Below are 24,068 nucleotides of genomic sequence, written 5' to 3' on the forward strand. Positions count from 1 at the left end.
AAATTTTGATAGAGACTCTAACTAGAATAAAATCAAGGGGCAGAAGTATTTTGTGAGCTTTCAGGTGAGTCCATTTTTTAAGCTGTTGAAAACTGACATCCCAGGAGAGAAGTACTATACCGCTTTTCAGGACCACCTCCTCCTTTGGCTGGGGCTTAGGTTCAGGAAGTAATTTGCGAACTTTCTTTTCGGCTGTAGGCACTTAAAAGGATATGATTTCAAATTTGGTGTGAATTCATATAAAAATGGAATTTCAATGAGAAAAATGACTCTATTCAAACCAGTTAACTAGAATATGTCAAGGAATAATTTCTTTTGCATATAAATTTACAGATTTTAAAAGCAAATGATAGACTTGAAGTTCTTTGCTCTGCAAACATCTACACAATTTCATGAAAGTTCAATCACACTGACTGAAAATCTATTTTAGTGAGTATAGACTTTGTTGGTCTATAATGGCTTTATGAATCTTTCATCAAAATGCAAGGATTCTCCACAGCATCTTTACTTTGATCTATAGTTTTAATTGTCCACGTCCACCTTAGTGTTCCTCTGACCAACATATACACCACAGGATGCAGCCAGGGCTGACTGCCATTGCTTCATCTTTTCCATTGATGGGAAAAGAAAACCAAAGAATGTGCTGTGAACCTTGACACTGAAGAAAGATTGTATTTCACTCTCTGAACAAAAGCATATTTCTAAAAGGTCTCCTTTAAAATAAAACTAAAATTATAAGATGATCTGATTTCAAAGCTAGTATTAGAGGCTAAATTATTCATGAATAAGACAATCTTTTTGAATGCAAATACAAATGAGTAAGGAATTATAAATGTCTTCTTGCTTCTATAGTGAACACCACACATAGGGACGATGCCGTGGTGTAGAGTAGACTCCATCGCTGTTACACTGCATGGATTTAAATACAAAGACTGTACCAAAACAGAACCTGGTGATCAGTGATCCGCTTTGAAGTCATTCCTTTTGGTGTGCAGTCTTGTTCAATCAAAATCAATCTGGGTTTCTTAGATACTTCTACAAAATTTCCTGTTTGGTGCTCTTAAGCAGTTCACTGATTTTCTTTTAATGTGATAAAGATCATTTTGCTTAAATCTTACTTCAAAATTTGAAACATAAGAGTCAAATGTATACTTCATTTAAAATAATCATGTTTGATAGTTCCAAATGTTTGAAGTAAGATTTTTAGCTGAACATTAAAATTTTTAATAACTATGATAAATTATACTGATCTCAATTACTATTTGTGAATTATCAGTATTTTTAATGCAAAACTTATTTTCATTGATTGAACCTACATAGTAGTGTAAGCTGAAATTGCAAAAACATACATTTCTTTATTTATGTAATACACATAATGAAAGTATATTAATGCATTTGTTTTTCTATATTTTTAGTTTATTTTTAAAATATTTATGAGTGAGACTCATTCCTTATTGTGGCTATTGTTTTTAAAGAAATCATATGTTATTACATACTAATTTATTCTTTAATAATTTATAAATATAATAATTTAATTAACCAAAATTATTTAGAAGCTCCATTTTATGAATCAGGAAATGTATGCTCATATGGGTAATTGTTCTAAAATTCCAGCATCACCAAAAACAGATTTGATTTCTGGGCCAGGATGTGTTGGTTACCAGAACTCTGATACTCATAAACTTATTATAAACATTGTTTATTTTTAATTGATATTTTCTAGATTTGTATGATTTTCTTATTTTTATTTATGGGTTAAATAGATAGGGCAAATACTATTCAAAGGGAAATTACTTTGGAAAATAATCTTTGGTAATAATGGTACTTCCCTGAAACTCTGTGGACCTGGGAGAATGTCTCAGTGAGAAGAAAGAGCAGGGTAAGTCAGGGGCAATGGAAATCCCTAGGGATTGTCCAACAGTATGCCAGGAGGATATGATGATATGACTTGTGGCACTTTTCACACAGATTAAAATGCTGATGTCCAGGCGAACCCCCAAAAGCTTATTACTACTGTTCAGCATTTTGACCTAAGATGTCTCCTGATATCAATTTCATCTAACTAATAGAGTTTGGTATTATTTAGCTTAAAAAATGCAAGTAGACATATGGAAATGTAAGACACAGATAAACAATATGCATCCACATGATGTATGAAATTGATGGGAGACATTGGAAGCACCCAACACTCATGAGCCAGGACCATGAAAGCCACAAAAGTACAAGAAATGAATGAAACTATCCTACTTCTCTGATCATTAAGAAAAAGAGGGAGGTTGGAAGAACACTCTGGCAACACAGAGAGAGCATGGAGTCAGACGGAGAGGTGGCCTTGCGTGTGGCTTGGCTAGTCTGGGAGATACCTTTTAGAGGTGCAGGCTCCACTTTTTCCACAACCTCGGGTTTTTCGGGAACTTTCTTCTTTGAAACAGCTTTAAAGAATTTTGAAGAATATATTTTTATTATTTGTGTACTTAATCTAAAGCAAATGATTTTTTTTTTAACTGCAAGAATCAAAGGCAAGCTTCTCTTAGAACCAGAAAGCATTAGTAACAGCCAAGAATAGCCACCAAAGAACGTTCAGAAAGAAGCCTGGAAGCCAGAACAAAGTGCAGTTTTGCTCCATGGTTGTGTTGTATAGAACGACCAGCCGAGAAAGAAGAGAATTTCTGTTCTTCAGGAGGACATTTTGCACCAAAGGAACTGTACTCAAATATGTGTCCCCACAAACTATTAGTCAACAGATGGGTCACAATCAGAGGAGCCTGCCTCTCTACCTGTCACCTAAAACCCAAGAAGGTGTGAGCAGGGCAAGAGTCACCAAAAGTAACTCTTGAAGATTCTGGCTCTGTGCATATATAAATATATATAAGAAAATTCCTTGTATAAAATTATACCTGAACATTTCAGATTAGGAAACATAACATTGCATAAAAAGATAGCTTTTTAAAAAAATATGAAAATAAAAATAAAACCATAGCACGTGTGTTTATCATGTAACACATACATGATCAGAAAATGTACTTATGAGATTCAAGATATTAAATAATACTGCGTCACTTCAAAGAAAAATAAAATAAAGAATGAAAGATGTTTGATAAAGAGGTGCTAGATACCAAATGTATTAAGAATAACAATTCCCAGCTACAGTGAGAACCATGGAGACCACAACTGGGTTTCTACTGGGCTAAAAAAAAAAAAAAAGTTGGAAAGCAGCATGTTGAGTTGATCATATACTTTTTTCATGGTATATGGACACCAGCTGTTGAATACCACAAACATGCTACTTATATTTAAAAGAACATGCTGTTATTTAAGAACAAAGTTTTGACTTCTACCCAAATTTAATCACTGCAATGTTAAACTATCTTTCAAAGACTTTAAGACATTCCAATGCTTATGACCAAGATAGGCACAGCAATCAGCCTTTCAAATAAAAAGACCTTCCTTGCCATTCCACATGGAAAGTTAGTTGGGTAGCTGCTGCATTCAGATGTCAAGGATGCTGCTCACTGAATTGTCTCACATTTGGGGCAGCAGGCATAGCATTACAACATAACCCAGGACAACCCCTGGGGTAGTAGAAACATACCATGCAATTCCCACAGCATGGCCATATCTGAACATATGCACTCCCAGCAGCAATGCATTTCTTGAAAGCAACATTTTCATTGGCTGAACAGAAGTTTGAAGCAGGTTAACAAGTCATTGGAAGCAGCAATTTGTACCTTTAAGTTGGAATATTTTCTCCTTCACATCTTCCTTAGGTGGAGAAGGAGCAGGTGCTGGGGGTCTTGGCTTGAGTTTTGGTTTCTCGATAACCTTCTTTTCAGGCTCAGGTTCTTGAAAGAGTATTGCAAAAGTGTTAGTGCATGAAAATATGAATTAGAATGTGTGTATTCAGAAAATGTGGTAGAAATTTATGTATGAAGAAAATCATGTATTTTGACATGTGCTATCAGTGTCCTAACTTAAAACATAAAATATCAACACTATACACACAGGTGATAACATATGTAATAAAAACATTAAACAACGAAACAGGCATCCAGATGAGCCACCTTTACATTACACAGAGCACAAATATAGGACAACATAAGAATAGATGCACACTTAAAGATTTTTTTTTTCACAGAGATGGAAAGACCTACTGTACAGACAGAATGACACAGACCATATACAGGTCAAGATGAAGAGTATGACGATGAAGATTTAAGTACAGCTAACTAGATACCTTGCACTAGGGTTTCTTCTGGCTTTGGTTCAGGTTCAGGCTCTTCAGGTTGGATAAACTTTTCAATTTCACGTTCTTTAAAGAATGTCAACAAAGGGTGTAAGATTGTAACATGAAGGTGTTCATGCAGACACACAAAGATTTCACATAGATGCAAAGAGTCACAAAACATAAACATACCACCCACGCAAGGTGGTTGCTGGAAAAGAGGGAGATTCCCATTTCTTTTTTCTGTTTGTGGTGTTGGGCATTGAGCCCTCTCCTCTCCTCTCCTGTCCTCTCCTCTCCTGTCCTCTCCCTTTTTTTCTTTCTTTCTCTTAGTATTTTTTTAAAACCAGGTCTTACTATGTAAACCAGATTGACCTCAAACTTACAGAGATTCACCTATCTCTGCCTTGTGAAATCTGGCATTAAAGACCAGCATTGGTGCCACCATGCACGGCCAAGTGTAAGGTTTTACTTATGGTAGAGAATCATTCTTACCACTGAGCTACATCCCAGCCTCCAGTTGTTAATTTTCTTACACTTGAACTGTCTATTACTATGTTGATGATAGATGAGCTGACATGAAACTCACTACTGGCAATTCCTTGAGGATCCAATATAATTAACTGATGTAATTGGCATGAGCATGAGTAAACGATACTTTTCAGAATGGTTAACTATCACTGAGACTAAGCAAATGGAAGATTCTAATTCAAAAGAAGCATAATTGCTTGAAGAAAAAAGTAGTCGAAAGTGTGCAGAGATGTCCCTGTATATAATTTAAGCAGGAATGTCACCCTACAAATACCTTTGCCTCATTAAATTTCCAGGGGATGAGGGACAGACATTTATGTATGTGTATACCTTCAACAGGGGGCGTCTCTTTTCTACCAATGGTAATGGTTGCTTTCTCTTCATAGATTGTCTCCTCAGGGGGTTCTTCAACTTAAAAACAGTATAGCATATTAGGCTGTATTCGGAACAGAACACTGCAGCTGCTAAGTTACATCTTACAATACATGACTCAGCTATCTCAAGACACACGAGACAGACAACAGATAAATCTGTAAGATCCACCAATAACTAAGGCAAAGTGATAAAGCTGCTGTCATCTTCTCAAGATTTAAAGAGCAGTGTGTACCTGGGGCAGGTGGTGCCTCTGGCTCTTCGGGCACAGGAACAGACACTTCCTTTTCTGGGGTAATTTTCTTGGGTGCTTCAGGCACTTTAAAGACATTAATTGTGTTTATCATTAAGAACTTAGAAGATGAGAAAGAGTCTTCCAAAGGCTGGCAAAGAACACAGTATAGAGAACGGGAACCTCCATCTTAGAAGACGTAATGGAGAAAATGGTTTCTGAGTCGTTGCAGCCTTTGGGGCATTCTAGTTATATGAGAGTGTATTCTCAGCCTTCCTCGTTTATTTACATCTTCATATAATGACACATGAGAAAATAATTGCTCTATTGTGTTTGGGGAACCAGTCCTGCAAATGCAAGTCTTTTTTTTTAATGCAAATGACCTCAAAATCAACATCTCTAACCTTGACCTTAAGTTCCTAATGCAAATTGCTAACTTCTATGCCTGAAAAATAAATAATATGTTCACCATTTCTTTCTAGTAACAGGCCAGAATCCAATGAATTATTCTCTTGGCCACTTAACCTCAACTCCTATAAGGATCCTGTTCTTTTGGCGCTATGGGCAGTTATCTTTCTATAGCCCAATCATTTATATTCTTCAAAACCTGAGAAGCCTCCTGCTGCAGATGCCTACAGAGTGAAGGCAAATCTTATTCCTGTAAAATACCCCTCTCTACATATGTTATCTTCCAAAATGTTCTACAAATCCTCACCCAAACTACAGTTTATCTGAGAGTCCTTGAACTTTTAGACCCTTTTGCCTCAATATACCCCATTTCCTAATTTCCATATGTAAAAAAAATCTATCAGAATTAAAACCATTTCTTCCTTATAGTGCTCTATGATGTCTTTACCTGGCTCTTCGTTGGTCTCTGTGTCTGTTACTCACTGTACTCTGTTTGGAAATGTTCTGGCCTATGGAGTTGTTGGATCTTTCTATTCTCCCATCATATTTAAGTTGCTTGAAGATGGGAGCATATTTTATATGTTCTAAAACCATATCTTCTTGATAGTAATATTCAACCAAATATGGTGAATGGAGCTGTTTAATGCTTTTTCCACCCTCCCCCCATAACCATGGACTGTATCAACACAGGGATCAGTTTCTCTGTCTTGTTTTCTCTTTCTGCCGCCACCATCTTCCCCTTTCTCTAAGAAATGTGGTTTTGCATAGCTCAGGCTTTTTGATTTAAGAATTATGGTCAGATGCTATGTGGTTGGCAAGGCATGCTTCCTCCAGGCAGCTACCTTTTTCTGGCAGGGCTTCTGGCTTTTTGGTGACAGGCACAGGTTCTTTCTTGACCGGAACAAGTTTCTTCGGCACCTCAGGGACTTTGAAGATATTAGTTTTGTTTTAGAAAGATAATTTGAGAACATTTCAAGAATAACAATATCTACAATTAATGGAGTGGTGTTAGAATTAATGGAAACAAATAAGGGCAATTTTGTCCCCGGTTGCCATAAGTAGGAGGACACTTATTGGATTCCACTTTTAGAATAAGCTTTAAAAAATGATGTCAGAGATGATGTGAGTACCTTCAGCTGCTGGTGGTTCTGGCTTCTTAGCAACGGGAACCTTCTTTACTGGCACAACTTTCTTTGGCACCTCAGGTACTTTAAAGATATTAGTAGCATTTAATATAGAAGTATAAGATATTCACGTTAACTCTACAAGTCTGTACAACATCGTAACATATAGACGACAGTTAACAGACGCAGTGCAGCATAACACACAACAAAGAAACTGTGATTTTTAGACGGCATAGAAATTATGTAAACATTTGTTTTAACGTAAGTACCTTTAGGAGGTGGAGGTTCTGCTTTTTTGATGACAGGAAATTTCTTCTCTGGGACAACCTTCTTAGGCTCTTCAGGCACTTGAAGAATAGGAATTTCTTTTAGGAACAGGTATTTGCAAGCACAAATCAAGTGATAAATACATTTAAAAACATACATTTTTGGTAAGTGTTTTATAAAATTCTGTAAGTTTCATGAGTGAAAATAATGTGTGTTTTTTTTTCTTGTCTTTGTTTTTGTTTGGCCAGCAGTGGCAAATTTCACACAAGAAGATAGAAGACAGATATTGCCTAATGGTATGTAAGACATGTAAGAGTCACATGACCACACTTTCTGTCTATGCAGCAGACCCTGACTGATACCTGCTGCAGGTGGAGGTGGCGCTTCATATTCCTCCTCTTCCACAACAGGGACTGGCTCCTCCTCCTCAGCAGCAATTTCTTCAGGTTCTTCATACACTTTAAAGGTATTAGTCAATTGTATTTCAGTATGTGGAACACAATTCCAAAGTGCCCAAACACCCAAACCACAGTAATCTTGATTTCACCCCTTGCTTTGATTTTTATTAATATGAAATCTATCCCTGACATTGGTGTGTATCTGAATGCTTGGAAAAGCTCTTGTTTTTTAAGTTCATTCACACTCATTAATGTTCTCATCTTATTTCTTATGCACATTAGAGAGCTTTGCAGAAGATGATCACAGTGACTGTGATCTATAACCTGGGTAGCCATTGCTGACTGGCAATTTGAGGTCAATGTTAACTTAGATAATGAAAAGCAAGAACAGTAAATGACCGAAGGAGAGAAAGTGAGGGAGTCAAGAAAAGGAGACAAATAATGCCTTATAAATAGTTATAAACGGCAACTCACTAATGGCCCAGTATGTACCTTCTGGGGGTGGAGACTCCACTTTCTCGGGAACAGGAACGGCTGGTTTCTCTTCAACGACAGGTTTCTTTGGCACCTCTGGCACTTTAAAGATATTAGTTAGTTTTACTTTTGAGTAGTCGAGAAGTACATGGCATGTCATTTCAACTTCACATTTTTCTCAGCTAACCCAGAGACAGATAGACCCAAGAACAAAATTGGCAAGGTCAGTACCTGTCCTTTGGATCTTCATCTAGTGTGGAGCGAAAAGAGGGACATTAAGAATTACAAAATGATGACTGTAAAACTTTTTAATTTTGTTTAAAGTGGTGATGTTTTAAAAAGTTCTGTAAACTCTAAATTCCCAGAAACACTTTTACGGGTGTGAATACCAGGAAACTGACAAAGACTTTGACACTGAGTGACAGAGGGGACCAAGACAGAGTACCTTGCTGAAGGGTCTGATTACTGACATGTACCTTTGGTTGGTGGGGCTTCTGGCTTTTTGGGAACAGCCACTTTCTTTTCTGGGACAACTTCTTTTGGAACTTCTGGCACTTTAAAGATATTAGTATTTTAACATCATGAACAATCAGCACTGGCCACTCATCACATTCACATAGAACAAAACACTGTTTAAGAACTGGAGACCATTCCCGCCTCCATCCAATAATCCACCTCCACATGTACCTTTAGCAGGTGGGGCTTCTGGCTTTTTGGGTACCACAGGAGGCATTTTCTTTTCAGGGACAGCTTCCTTGGTCACCTCAGGCACTTTAAAAGATATTAGTAGGTTTTAACTTGTAGTTTCAATGTTGTGGAACCATTAAGAACAGTAGTGGGACGAGACATTTCAGAGTCAGACATCAGTCTGCAGGAAGTTAACAGCAGCGAAAATACCTTTCGCTGGTGGTGGTTCAGGTTTCTTGGCAATAGCAGGGGCCACTTTCTTCTCGGGGACAGGCTTCTTGGGTGGCACTGTCACTAAAGATAGGAGAGTTTATACTTTAGAAGCAGCAAAGACAAATTGAAGAAAGATAGCCCAAGCAGCCCGCACTGTGAGAACCGGAGGACCAGAGGGTCAAGGCAGAGAAAGGCAGGGCCGCTGACTGGCCAAGTACCTTTTGGAGGTGGGGCTGGCACTGGCTCTTCCACAGCCTCCTCTGGGGGTTCTTCTGGGGCAATCTCCTCCGCAGGTTCCTCATACACTTTAAAGACAGTGGCCCCTTTTAGTGATAGACTTGACTGGGATGTATGACACAGTCAACAAAAACGATTTTCACGTCAGAGACACTTAATCTTTTTAAAGATAGTTTGGTTTCATTATTACCTTCAGGGGGAGGACTTTCCGGTTTAGGGGGAATGGCTTCAGGTATCTTCTTTTGGGGGACAGCCGCCTTGGGCACCTCAGGCACTTCAAAGATATTAGTATTTTCATGGTTAGACAGAGGAAACACAAACGGACACTACCAAGCTCAGTGACATGGGGGTGACTACCTTTAGCAGGTGGGACTTCAGGCTTTTTAGGAGGGGTGACTGGCACTTTCTTCTCAGGAACAACTTCCTTGGGTGCCTCTGGCACTTGAAAGAGAGAGTGAAATTGTCCTTAGGACCAGTGATGGCCACTAGGATGGATTTTTCAAGAGAGGAAGACTTGGATGCTATGATGCTTAAGGTCAAGAGCAAATACCTTTCACAGGTGGGACTTCAGGCTTTTTAGGAGGGGCAATTGTCACTTTCTTCTCGGGAACAACTTCCTTGGGTGCCTCTGGCACTTAAAAGAGATTAGTGAATACATTTAAGACATATGACGGCACCATGACAAAAATCTTTCCAAGAGTAGAAGAGCTTTGTCTTAGGAACCCTGAGGTCAGTGACAAGTACCTTTGGCAGGCGGGGCTTCTGGCTTTTTCGGGGGCACCACAGACACTTTCTTTTCAGGAACAACTTCTTTGGGAGCCTCAGGTACTTCAAAGAGATTAGTGAAAGTTCACTTAGACTTAGGAGAGCAGGAGGCCGAATATTCTCAAGAGTGCAAGAGTTAGGTCTCATGAACCCTAAGGTTAGTGACAAGTACCTTTGGCAGGCGGGGCTTCTGGCTTTTTCGGGGGCACCACAGACACTTTCTTTGCAGGAACAACTTCTTTGGGAGCCTCAGGTACTTCAAAGAGATTAGTGAAAGTTCGCTTAGGACTTAGGAGAGTAGGAGGTCAAATATTCTCAAGAGTACAAGAGTTAGGTCTCATGAACCCTAAGGTTAGTGAGAAATACCTTTTGTAGGTGGGGCTTCTGGCCTTTTAGGGGGCACCGGGGATACTTTCTCTTCAGGGAGGACCTCTTCGGGTGCCTCTGGCACTTAAAAGAGATTAGTGCAACTACATTAGGATTTCTGACAAGTAGGATGAAGAACAAAAGGAGTTTGAGTTGTAAAACCTCAGGCCAGTGACAAGTACCTGTGACAGGTGGAGCTGCTGGCATTTTAGGAGGCACCAGGGACACTGTCTTTTCAGGGATGACCTCTTTGGGCACCTCGGGCACTTCAAAGGGACCAATGAGATTATACTTAGGTCTTATGGCGACCAAAGATGACACTTACTTTTCAAGAGCAATATAATTATAGCTTCTGAAACCTTGGGTCACTGACAAGTACTTGTAACAGGTGGGACTTGTGGCTTCCTAGGAGGTGTCATTGTTTACTTTTGGGGGACAATTTCTGGCTTTTAAAAGAGATTAGCAGTTTTTCTTTTATGTAGGGCAATGAGGTAAATGGACTAGAAATGTTTTCAAGAACAGAAGGCATTCATTCTGAAGAGTAAGACAAGGACTTAAAAAATACCTGTGATAGGTGGGGCTTCAAATTTTTGGGGTGGGGCTGTGGGAGCTTTCTTTTCTGGGACAACTGCTTGATGAACTACAGGCACTTGAAAGACAGTAGGAATTATGGATTGAAGTTAGGAATGGGCAATGAACTAAAGCTTTCCAAGAGTGAGGCCGTTATTTCTTCTTCTGAAGGTCTGGGCGACATGTACCTGGGACAGGTGTGGCTTCTGGTGTTTTAGGAGGTGCTGCTGGTCTTGTCTTTTCAGGGACAATTTCTTGGACTTCAGGCACTTAAAAGATATTAGTAGTTTTACACTTAGGTTAATAAAGAACAATGTGCTACATTTGTTTTCAAGAATGGAAGAGAGATTTCTTCTGAAGAAGGTCTGGGTGACAAGTACCTGGGACAGGTGTGACTTCTGGCTTTTTAGGAGGTGCTGCTGGTCTTTTCTTTTCAGGAACAATTTCTTGGACTTCAGGCACTTAAAAGATATTAGTAATTTTACCAATAGGTTAATAAAGAACAATGGGCTATATTTATTTTCAAGCACAGAAGAGACATCTCTTCTAAGAAGGTCTGGTGACATGTACCTGGGACAGGTGTGACTTCTGGCATCTTAGGAGGTGCCATTGGTCTTTTCTTTTCAGGGACAATTTCTTGAATTTCTGGCACTTAAAAGATATTAGTAGTTTTACCACTTAGGTTACTAACTTGGGTTAGTGAAGACAATGGTCTACATTTGTTTTCAAGAATGGAAGAGAGATCTCTTCTAAGAAGGTCTGGTGGCAAGTACCTGGGACAGGTGTGACTTCTGGCTTCTTAGGAGGTGCTGCTGGTCTTTTCTTTTCAGGGACAATTTCTTGGACTTCAGGCACTTAAAAGATATTAGTAGTTTTACACTTAGGTTAATAAAGAACAATGCGCTATATTTGTTTTCAAGAATGGAAGAGAGATTTTTTTCTGAAGAAGCTCTGGGTGGCATATACCTGGGACAGGTGTAACTTCTGGTTTTTTAGGAGGTGCTGCTGGTCTTTTCTTTTCAGGAACAATTTCTTGGACTTCAGGCACTTAAAAGATATTAGTAATTTTACCACTTAGATTAGTGAAGACAATTGTCTACATTTGTTTTGAAGTACAGAAGAAGAGAAGAGATCTCTTCTAAGAAGGTCTGGGTGGTAAGTACCTGGGACAGGTGTGACTTCTGGTTTTTTAGGAGGTGCTGCTGGTCTTTTCTTTTCAGGAACAATTTCTTGAACTTCTGGCACTTAAAAGATTTTAGTAGTTTTATATTTAGTTAATGAACAATAACGCATTACATTTACTTTCAAGAATGGGAGAGAGGTCTTCTGAGAAGGTCTGGGTGACATGTACCTGAGATAGGTGTGGCTTCTGTCTTTTTAGGAGATGTCCCTGGTCTTTTCTTTTCAGGGACGATTTGTTGAACTTCAGGCACTTAAAAGATATTAGTAGTTTTACCACATAGGTTAGTGAAGACAACAATCTACATTTGTTCTCAAGAATGGGAGAGAGACCTCTCTGATGCTAGTTCAGGTGGCATGTACCTGGGACAGGTATGACATCTGCCCTTTTGGGCAATGCCTTGGGAATTTTTTTTTTTTCTGGGATAACTTCTTGAGGGGCATCAGGCACTTAAAAGACATTAGTAGTTTCAGAAATTATGAACTGTGAAGGTACATTTTATAAGAATATTGAGGGTTACAAGGTATTTTTTTTCTTGGGGTGGGGGAGTAAAATACCTTTTGCAAGTGGGACCTGAGGTTTATTGGGTACAGACAACTTCTTTTCAGGTACAACTGCTTCAGAAACTTTGAAGATATTAGTAGCTTTTAGTTAGAACTATAAAGGGCACACCAGTGGTATGTTTATTCAGGTTGATACAGTTAATGAAACTGGTGGCCAGACCCTTGAACACACTTTCCCCAGCCCAACACAGGTGTTCAACAACATGTAAGGACACGTACCTTTGGCAGGTGGAACTTCTGGTTTCTTCGGAGGAGCCACTGGAACTTTCTTTTCAGGGGTGACTTCCTTTGGCACTTCAGGCACTTCAAAGATAATTTGTAATTTGTGTTTAGAAAAGGCTAAATCAATTGATGTCTATAGTATATAATCATGTAAGACATATTAGATAGTTACTGACATTTTTTATTTATATGACCTTAATGCACTAACACATTTATATAGTATTTTATATATGCACTTTATACACAAATGTGTAATACTTTGGTTAGAATCGATATTTATCGCCCTCTTAGTGTAGTTCTGACTGTACCTTCAGGGGGAGGACTTTCCGGTTTAGGGGGAATGGCTTCAGGTATCTTCTTTTGGGGAACAGCCGCCTTGGGCACCTCAGGCACTTCAAAGATATTAGTATTTTCATGGTTAGACAGAGGAAACACAAACGGACACTACCAAGCTCAGTGACATGGGGGTGACTACCTTCAGCAGGTGGGACTTCAGGCTTTTTAGGAGGGGTGACTGGCACTTTCTTCTCAGGAACAACTTCCTTGGGTGCCTCTGGCACTTGAGAGAGAGAGAGTGAAATTGTCCTTAGGACCAGTGATGGCCACTAGGATGGATTTTTCAAGAGAGGAAGACTTGGATGCTATGATGCTTAAGGTCAAGAGCAAATACCTTTCACAGGTGGGACTTCAGGCTTTTTAGGAGGGGCAATTGTCACTTTCTTCTCGGGAACAACTTCCTTGGGTGCCTCTGGCACTTAAAAGAGATTAGTGAATACATTTAAGACATATGACGGCACCATGACAAAAATCTTTCCAAGAGTAGAAGAGCTTTGTCTTAGGAACCCTGAGGTCAGTGACAAGTACCTTTGGCAGGCGGGGCTTCTGGCTTTTTCGGAGGCACCACAGACACTTTCTTTTCAGGAACAACTTCTTTGGGAGCCTCAGGTACTTCAAAGAGATTAGTGAAAGTTCGCTTAGACTTTGGAGAGCAGGAGGCCGAATATTCTCAAGAGTGCAAGAGTTAGGTCTCATGAACCCTAAGGTTAGTGACAAGTACCTTTGGCAGGCGGGGCTTCTGGCTTTTTGGGGGGCACCACAGACACTTTCTTTTCAGGAACAACTTCTTTGGGAGCCTCAGGTACTTCAAAGAGATTAGTGAAAGTTCACTTAGACTTTGGAGAGCAGGAGGCCGAATATTCTCAAGAGTGCAAGAGTTAGGTCTCATGAACCCTAAGGTTAGTGACAAGTACCTTTGGCAGGCGGGGCTTCTGGCTTTTTCGGGGGCACCACAGACACTTTCTTTTCAGGAACAACTTCTTTGGGAGCCTCAGGTACTTCAAAGAGATTAGTGAAAGTTCGCTTAGACTTAGGAGAGCAGGAGGCCGAATATTCTCAAGAGTACAAGAGTTAGGTCTCATGAACCCTAAGGTTAGTGAGAAATACCTTTTGTAGGTGGGGCTTCTGGCCTTTTAGGGGGCACCGGGGATACTTTCTCTTCAGGGAGGACCTCTTCGGGTGCCTCTGGCACTTAAAAGAGATTAGTGCAACTACATTAGGATTTCTGACAAGTAGGATGAAGAACAAAAGGAGTTTGATGTTGTGAAACCTCAGGCCAGTGACAAGTACCTGTGACAGGTGGAGCTGCTGGCTTTTTAGGAGGCACCAGGGACACTGTCTTTTCATGGATGACCTCTTTGGGCACCTCGGGCACTTCAAAGAGATTAGTGAGATTATGTCTAAGAGTTATGAAGACCAACAGAACGGAATATTTTCAAGAGCAGAAGACAGATCTTAGGAAGCCTCAGGTCAGTGGTGAATACCTGTGACAGGAGGGGCTTCAGGCTCTTTGGGTGGTTCCACAAGGACTTTCCTTTCAGAGACAACCTCTTTAGGAGCCCCAGGCACTTCAAAGAGATTAGTATGTTTTACAGGTAGAAAGTACGAAGACCAGTAGACACACAGAACATTATTTAAGCCAGATGAACTTTCTTTTTTCCTCCTGAACCTCATCAGGGTTAACAAGTACTTGTAATGGGTGGTAGCTTTGGCTTTGCATTGGCGACTTTCTTTTGGGGGGGCACTTCCTTAGGAAATTTGGGTTCTTTGAAGACATCAGTCAATTTACACCAAGTCAAGGCAGTCCACACATACAGAAGCCACCTTTACACAACACACAAGACTCAAGCCTTCCTGTCTTCCCCCTTGCCCTCCCATGGAAAGAGTCAGTCAAGCTTGTACCTTTGACAGGTACAACTTCAGGCACTTGGGGAGGGCGCACTTTCTTTTTGGCCACAACGTCTCCAGGCGCTTCAGGCACTTTAAAGATATTAATACTTTGACATGTAGAAGCCAAAAGAATCACTACAAACAGAAATCACACACAGACAGCAGAAGACATTTCCCGCCCTTTTACACTTCCAGCAACATATACCTTCATCTGAAGGAAGCGCAGGCTTTTTGCGAGAAATACGAAGTGTTTTCTTTTCAAGGGTGGTTTCTTCGTAAGTGTCCAGCACTTCAAGAGATTAGTGTTTGTACATTTAGTGTTATGAAAGTCACCAGGAAGTAGAAAGTATGTTTAAACTAGGATAGCTAGCTCCTGAGCCTATGGGCTCAGCAGCTTGTACCTGTAACGGAGGGGGCTTCTCTGGTTTTTGAGGGGGCTTTCTCTGCAGCATCCACTTCAGGAGGGGCTTCAGGTTCTTAAAAGATATTAGTAGTTCACGTTTCAGAGTTAAAATGATTAATGCGAACAGTAGCCACAGTGAAGTAGCTTGTCACTTTCTAGAAACTTCTCTTTCTTCCCTACCCCCTCTCATCCACCAATAAACTAGTATGCAGGGACCTGTGTGATTCTTAAGAAGAAAGGCTTGCATTTCTCCCATACAGTCATTGTATGTAACAGCCAGTCTTCTGCTGCCTGCATTCAACCACAGAGGGAAAAACTATCTGCACTGAATGTGTACATACATAGGTGTCTTTGTCAGCAACTCCCAAACAACACAGTGCTCACACTACTTATATACTATTTACATTCTATTAGGCCATAAGTGATCTGAAGATGCTCCGGAGGGAGTGCTGACATTACTTTGGTTATATGCAAATTTGATCGTATCTTAGGTAAGGAACTTGAGCACACACAGGTTTTGGCCTCTGCATGGGGTAGGGGTATCCTGGAATTCCCCATGGAAACTGAGACAGGAGTTTATTTTTCAGGCAAATGCTTGCAATAGAATTTTTGTTTTGGCAAAATGGTCAAAAATACTTTCTAGATGGAACACACTGGAACTTCAAGTGACTTAAAGATATTAGTATATTTATAAGACTTAGGAAGAGTATTAGAAAAACTAGATTTAAGAGCTGAGGGAAGGCAATTTCTTCTTTCATGTATGTTCAGTGGTGACATGTACCTTGGATGAGTGGCGTTTCTGGCTCTACAGGAATATCTTCAAAGGTGTTCATTTCAGGAGACATTTCTTTCATAGCTTCTGATGCTTTGAAGATATTAGTATTAGAGTCAGAGGTTAAAAGGGTTGGTGGTGACATTAATCCCACAAAGTGAGCTGAAGTGATTTCTGTTGCTACTAGGGGTCCTTTGAGGATCTGAGGAGGTGTGGACTCCTGAGGAGAGGAACTAAGTCTTGTCCCTTTTGTTTATTACTTCTCAGCTTCCTACCACCTACCCAAAAGGGACTTTGAGGGGACAAGCAAAAGATTCTAGACACAGAAAAAAAGTCAAATTATTTGGATACTCTTAAAATTATAGAATATCATGTATAACATGAAGTGTTTGTCATCCTGAAAGCTTTTTTAACTTCTTGAATTTTGATTTGTCTAAAAATACTTAAAGTGAAAAAAAAATACAATGCTTGAAAAATCCAGGCTATGGGAGGAGCAAGAAAGTATTCAGGACAGAATACCAGTATGAACTGGAATTACTTAATGTTGGCTCTAAGATGATATTACAGGTAAATCAACTTCACATCAAGTCATGGTTGTCTATAAAGCCATTTTTATGACATTCAAGTCTTACTTGAAGTCAGTTTTATGTTCATATGCTTGTTCTGGACATGAGTTTAGTATGAAAGCATTTCTGACAACTGATAGCATGCATGATGATATATACTGGACTTTGAATTCCATGGAAGGTTGAATTACTATCATGTGGTACATGACCAACCAGGAACCTCTGTCACCTGATGTCACTGATCCCTGCTTCAGAGGGGCATGTGTGAAGCCAGCTCAATCTAGCTGTCGAGTTATGCATGCCATAAAGCTTTGCTGTTGATGGTTTTTAGCTAGTCTGGCTTTTATTATTATTTTTTTTAAGTAATAGCCATTTTCCATTAAAGAACATATCTGAGTCACATTTGAACATCAGACATTTCATGCTTTCTCTTCAGTTCTTATAGATAAACTGTAAATTCTTTCATGTGTGTGAGTTTAAGGTTTCCTTCTAAATGGTTCACTGTACATACTCAGTTGGTTAAGCATATTCCTTGGGGATCCATTTCTTTGGCAACCACTGTGGTTTTGAAGAGATTAGTATGTTCACACACATTATTCACAACTATAATTGAGATAAGAAACTTGATTTTCTCCTGGCTTGTACCTGTTGGACGCAGAGTTTTTCTTCTTTGGGTTGCAGGAATTTGTTTCTCTGGAAGCGTATCTTTGATGATCTCAAGGTCTTTAAAGATATTAGTTTTCAAGAAAATATAATTAAGAAAAGGCAAAAACAATGACATGATTCACAAAGATAGCTAGGTATAAAACAGACTTTAAGTCAGAATTTTTATTCTAATAGTCTATCTTTGTACACTGTACCGATGGGTCTTGACTTGTTTGGGGCAAGTCATAGATAGTTCCTTGTCTTGGGCATTTTCGAGAGATGCTTTAGAGATATTAGTATTTTAGAGGTTGGGACAATACACATAAAACATTGAACATTTGACAAGCACAAGATGGAAAGTTTTCTTGTTTAGAGTCTCATGACAAGAGTTTGTACCTTCAGCTGGGAGAGGTTCAGGAATTTCAAGAACAGCCTCACGTGACTTCAGCTCTGGAAACACTTCTCGGGTTGTATCAGTCTCTTTAAAGATATTAGTAGGTTTACAATTAGAAATTGTAAAAAACGAAACAAGAGTGAATTATATACCATGCAGTTTTGGGATCTTAAAGCGAAAGATAATCATCTATGTTTTGAAGCAATTGAAATATACCTTTGAGTGCCAGGGTTTCCTTCTTTTTACGAATGGTCACATATGTTTTCTCTTCTGTAACAACTGTTTGAGGTGGAGCAGGCACTTAAAAGATATGAGTACACTTATATTATGGATGGTGAAGAAAAAGATTGTTTCTTAAGACAGCCCCCAAATAAATTCCATTAAGATCGAGTTGGTGGTGCTAGATACCTTTTGCCACTTTGAGTCTTGCCTTCTGAGGATGAGTCACAAGTTCTTCTTCTATGACCGTTTCTTCAGATGCTTCATAAACTTTAAAGATATTAGTGTGTATGTAACTACAAGTGTTCCAAGACAGATGGAGGACAGTATTAAGAAATACATGACACATTTTATACACATTCATCACCCAAATTCACAGTGGTACATAGACACAAATTAGTGACAAGCATCAATTGAGTAGCAATGAGCCTCCTTCCCAGTTTTAGGATGAAAGATGCTCAAAATTTCTTCATGATTATGGTAACAAAATTGAGGAATTTACCAAATAGGGACTATATTTTTTTCATTTTACCTTAAGAAAGCTATTAGTAATGTCATACTGGTGTCATTTTTTAATTCATATGCACCTTAAGAATAAGGGTGATGTTGAGTTGAGTATGGAAAATGTACTTTCTATATTCAACCTACTGGAATCATGTGGTCCTTTGCATTTCTAGGTACATACTTGCTGAGAACTGCTGGTATCAACGGCTTTACCAGAGGCATGGGAGTATTAGCAGGTGATGACTAGTATTTAACAGGTCGACCCACAGAACCACCTGATGGGGAGCCCCACCTGGCAAGGCCATGGACTTACTGACTGTCAATGACCAGTTGCTCCTGTCTGTGACTTTCTCATTGCCACCACTTACCTCCCTAAAAAGAACAGCTGTGGGGTTCTTTCTACAGCCCATTGGTAGTATTTTTACATCTGTGGGCACACATACTGCTATGGATGGTCAGGAAGATGATTTCTGCTTAGGTTTTATAATTCTGATAATACTAGAATATTTTTCATAATTGACACAGGAAAATAACAGTATTCTCAGTCACAAAGACAGCTAATTTTATATTTCAGAACAAATTCAAAACAGACTAGCTGCCCTTGCAGAAAATACAGAAAGACTAGTTCCATGTGTTTATAGCTGAATCAAGGTCAGAACTGAAGCAAATTTGGTAAGCATAACCCTCTGCAGTAATTCTCTTTCTGCATGTACCCCTACCAATCAAGGTTCAGCTCACTAAATTTCAGTGTCATTCTCTGTCTGGTAAAGAGCTACATGCGCGGCTAAATGTTACTCTCTGGCCAGTCAGTGGGACCTTCTTAGCCTGAGAAAAACCATGTGACTTATCACACAGTTATGTGTTATGAGAATGGGTCTTGTCCTGAAAATGTAACATATAATTGTCTAGAGTTTGGCTGTTGAGGGTAGTGAGTGTGTGAGTGTGTGTAGGTGTGTGTGCTGAGTGAGGGTTGTAGCTGAGTGGGCAGAGAGAAATGTAACATATAATTGTCCAAAGTTGGGCAGAAAAGAAGTATGAGAGTAAGGTGAGAGAGTGAGTGAGTGAGTGAACGAACCAATGAGTAAAGAGTGAATGAATGATGCAGCAGTGTGTGAAGGAATGCAACAGAGTAGAGAAATATATAACTCTATATAAAGAGATTTGAGGTGGGCTGTGTAGAGCTATGTTTGGAGCTGCTGTGATAGGAGGAGTGAGTGTGTGTTAGAATGTGTGTAAAGAGCTGTGCAGTGAGGGAGTGAGTGTGTGTTAGAGTGTGTGGGGGGTTGCAGAGGGAGCTGAGGAGAGAACATGAGTAGCTAGGCAGGAGAGTGAGCAAGAGAGATTTTCAGAGAGGATTTTTTTAAAGATGAAGTAAAAGAGAAAGTTACCATCAGAAAGTGTGTGTGTTTCCTTATTTACCTGACACATAGATAGAAACTTATTTCTAAAGACCCTCAGACAAAAAAGTTTCCTAAAGCCCTTGCTACTCTGAGGTCTTCTATTCACAACCCTGGAGCAGTTCTCAGAAGCTGGCTTCCCACGGACGGCGTTACAAACTTATTTATATTTTAAAATCAAATTTAACTTATGGCTTCACAGTGTACTATAAATATGAAAACAATGTAGAGATTAGAAGCCAAAAAGAAAAAAGATGAGGCTACAATACTTGAAGGGAAATGTGAGTGATGAAATGTATGGGGGAAAAGCTTATGAAAAGAAGAAATGATTTTTCCAGCCTTTAGAAAGGAGCACTGTCTGGTAACAATAACCAGTTTTAAGGATAGAACAGGGAGGAGGAAATGATCATATACATTAATCCCAAACTACTGTAAGATGAGTTTTAATGAGGAGTTTTCCAGATTGAAAAAACAATATGGAAGATTGTGTTGACTGTTAGCATGTATACATTCAGAATACTGAATCTGCTCAAAACACTTCCCTATTTAGGTTCTCTTACGATTTAAGTTATTTAGGAAAGAAAAAAAGCCCTGCTAATTCTCTCAGGGCTTTAGTGGTCTTTTAAATTTGTGATCATTTGACCAGCACTGTCCAAATCCTATTTATTACCATGAAGAGTAAAACAATAACATTGGACTATTTTGATTTTGCAAAACCCAATTATAATATTATCATAGAATTAAAGTAAGTTGTCTCATGGTGTGAGAAATACAAATTGCTTCAAGGTGAAGAGATGTTTGTACCCAGGACAGGTTAGGAAATTTAATAGGACACATGACTTTTCTAAAGTTGCATAATGTTATAAGCACAGGACAGCTTAGTTTTTAAATTGATGAAGAAAAGTAACTTCTCTCAGGCTGATGGACATTCAGCTGACTTAATTTTAGTCAATATTTTTAGCATGCATGGCTTTGATAAGATATTAGTATATTTGCATTTTAATGCTGTGTAGACAGATACAGTGGATTCAGAACACAGCTTGTATGCACTCACTGTATATCTCTGTGTCTTCAGGAAGAACAACAGGTAATTTTTCTTCTTGAATAATTTTCTTAGGCACCTCAGGAACTTTAAAGATATTAGTATACTAATTACTATTAACAACATATGTAGGATATTAAGAATATAAAAATTTAAACCACAAAGATTTGATGGAACACTTGTTCATTCTACACAATAGAAACACAACCACAGTCATTTCACATTGGGGTTAGCATCAGTGTGTACCTTTAGGCGGTGGAACTTCAGGCTTTTTAGGAACAGCTTCACGGACTTTTTCTTCTGGAGTGATTTTCTTAGGTACTTCAGGTGCTTTAAAGATATTTATTTGTCTTATTTTCAAGATCATCAAAATTAAGTATAAAATATCAAGAGCAAAGGGGAGGAATGTATTAAGTGGAATGTCCAAAATGTTAAGTCAATGTGCTCTGTGTCTCTCAACTGCCTTGTTGACAATTCATATTATAGACACCTCATTCTTGGGTGTCAGTAGTGTTTTCTGTTGTTAACTTACTTCTCATACCATGAGGCAGAGAGTCCAGTATCAACTCCATAGGGAAGAAGAGCTCAGAGACCAATGTTGTTTAATTATTGAATAATAAGAGGGCCAAAATAAGAAGGACCTTTAGGCTGTTAATGTTTTTCCCATCTTGGGGTCCTGGGGGAAGAGTGGTCTTGCTCTCCTTTGTGGAAAGTGATTCATGGGGATTTGCTGCTGCTGGGAATCAGCAGAGGCAGGTAGGTACCTTTGGCTGGTGGGGCCTTGGGTTCTTCAGGAACATGGACTTTTTCTTCAACCACCACTTTCTTGGTCACCTCAGGTACTTTAAAGACAGCAGGGATAATTTCCTTTACTTTTACATACTCGAAAATATCTTAGCAGGCAGAATATAAGAGATATATAATGAAAGCAGAACAGAGTCACATCATAACATAGAGACACACACAAGACGGCACTTACAGAGTTGACTTTTGACAACAAGGATGAACACAAAAGACCATGAGACTCCCCAAGTTAGCTCAACCAAAACTTGACATGAACACCCGACAACACACCTGCAACTGCTGCTCTCTTTGCTCCTGTTGGCAGGATAATTGCAACTTATCAATATAAGAAAGTGATGACTTTCTTATATACTCCCTGACTTTAAAGATAGAACCTCAAATTATGTATTAGTAAAGAGGCTGATGAAAATGAATAAAGGAGGGGCACTGCCACATATTTATAATGTACTTATAACTAACAGCTTAATAAGATTAATAATGAATAGGGAAATGGAGGTCGGTGAACATATAAACAACCAGCATCAAAGGATGCCCAGTAGGTGCTTGGGTTTGGCTGTTTTAGGACAACAACAGTGACGTCTATGTTTGTAGACCTGTCTTTGGGCTTTTGGTCACTTTAAAGATATTAATTATTCTGACATTCATCTAATACTAAACACAGAAGAAAAACACCAAGCAGAACACAAACTTGTAAAGCAACCAAAGAGCAACTGAACACAGTTGTGTGAGTATCGCTGCGCCACGAAATACCTTTAGCTGGTGGCTCTTTTCGAGGAACAACTTTAAAGGGTGGTTTTTTTGGAGGGATGACTTTTTCAGATACCTCAGGTCCTTCAAAGATATTAGTGTTTTTGTTTAGAACAGACCCATAAAATACTATGAAGCACTACTTATATTAAAGTTGCACAGTGAAGGCTTATAAAAGAGTTTATGTTTTTTTGAATTTATACTATGCCTGTTTCAAAAAAGCTGTGATTTTGTTGTTTATACAATACATTGCTATATAAAACAAACATATTACACACACATTCATTTAGGCATGGTCTGGAGTAGTCCTGAAGACTATATAAGGACACTATGTCTTGTCCTTAGAATTTACTAGGATTTGGGTACCATGACCAATGCTTCATTTACTTCATTATTTCTTTAATGAAGATAATGATAAAATGGCAAAAGCTTTCAATAAGTAATTATTAGTTAGCACATAGGTAACTCAAATGTGAACAAGGCAATGGTTGCTTTGATGAGAATATAAATTCCTCAGTGAACTGTTAAGTATGTCACTGAATGGATGGCACCTATTATGTTGGTACCTGTGATAATCATGTAATGTTTGCTAGGCTATGATAAGAATTCACATATTCATATAGTGGTGCATGGAGCATGGAACTATGTCAGTATCACACATACTTCTCATGTCTGTGAAAAAACTGCTCCATGTGGTTAATCTCTACACCTTATCAGTTTCTGAATTAAACAGCTTACACTCATGCTTAAAGCAGTTCATGGGGCTAATGTTCTGAACTGAACATGCAAGGTACTCTGGAAACAAAGTTGGTAAGAGAAAGACAACAAACTGTATTATCTGCAGAATCCCCTATACCTTTTTTAGGTGGAATTTTGGGTTTTTCATAGACTTCCACTTCTTCAGCCTCTAAAAACTCAATGACCCTGTGGACCTCTTCAACTTTGTGCTCCTCCTGGGACCTGCGTTCCTCCACTCTGATGAATTCCTCCACCTCGTGGAACTCCTCTTCTTCGAAGTATTCCTTGACCTCGTGGAATTCCTCTTCTTCAAAAGCCTCTTCTACCTTTGCCTCCACGAGTTCTAACTCTATTCTTTCTTGGACTATTTCCTCTTGCTCGTAGGCAACTGATATTTTTTCTTCAAAAACAGCTCTCCCTGAAAGAGCATCTACTTTAAGAGATTTGTTTTTTCAATCACAAGATGAAACAGACATCAATTTGAAATGTATGAAAAATGACTAAAAGAAGCCTTCCATGAAAGGACGAGAAGAGCAAAGGATTTTCCCAAAATACCTTTAGCAGGGGGAACAGCTTCCTTTTTGGGCACAGGGACTTTCTTTTCGGGGATTTTCTTTTCTGGAACTTTCTTTTCTGGGACTTTCTTTTCTGGAACTTTCTTTGGTATTTCAGGCACTTTAAAGGATAGAGTTTTAATATTTAAGACCACCAAGAGTAAGCTTGGACATTGGACATCAAAAATAAGACACATGGACATAAAAAAGACAGCTTAGTGAAGAA

General features: G+C 39.0%; 1 protein-coding gene across 1 annotated transcript in view; it reads right to left on the reverse strand.

The window, feature by feature from the left end:
- Ttn (titin) overlaps positions 1-24,068 on the reverse strand; it is a 272,282-nt gene that overhangs the window by 116,108 nt on the left and 132,106 nt on the right. Inside the window, 20 exon segments of the mRNA XM_059260758.1 lie at positions 121-201; positions 2,364-2,432; positions 3,729-3,842; positions 7,159-7,236; positions 7,519-7,614; positions 8,047-8,130; positions 8,505-8,582; positions 8,716-8,799; positions 8,926-9,009; positions 9,147-9,233; positions 9,356-9,439; positions 9,523-9,606; positions 9,910-9,993; positions 13,140-13,223; positions 13,502-13,585; positions 14,082-14,147; positions 21,764-21,841; positions 22,554-22,634; positions 23,407-23,706; positions 23,844-23,963. Coding sequence (XP_059116741.1) covers positions 121-201; positions 2,364-2,432; positions 3,729-3,842; positions 7,159-7,236; positions 7,519-7,614; positions 8,047-8,130; positions 8,505-8,582; positions 8,716-8,799; positions 8,926-9,009; positions 9,147-9,233; positions 9,356-9,439; positions 9,523-9,606; positions 9,910-9,993; positions 13,140-13,223; positions 13,502-13,585; positions 14,082-14,147; positions 21,764-21,841; positions 22,554-22,634; positions 23,407-23,706; positions 23,844-23,963 — 1,920 coding nt within the window.

This window comes from Peromyscus eremicus, chromosome 4 (genome assembly GCF_949786415.1).
Source record: "Peromyscus eremicus chromosome 4, PerEre_H2_v1, whole genome shotgun sequence".
NCBI lineage: Eukaryota > Metazoa > Chordata > Mammalia > Rodentia > Cricetidae > Peromyscus > Peromyscus eremicus.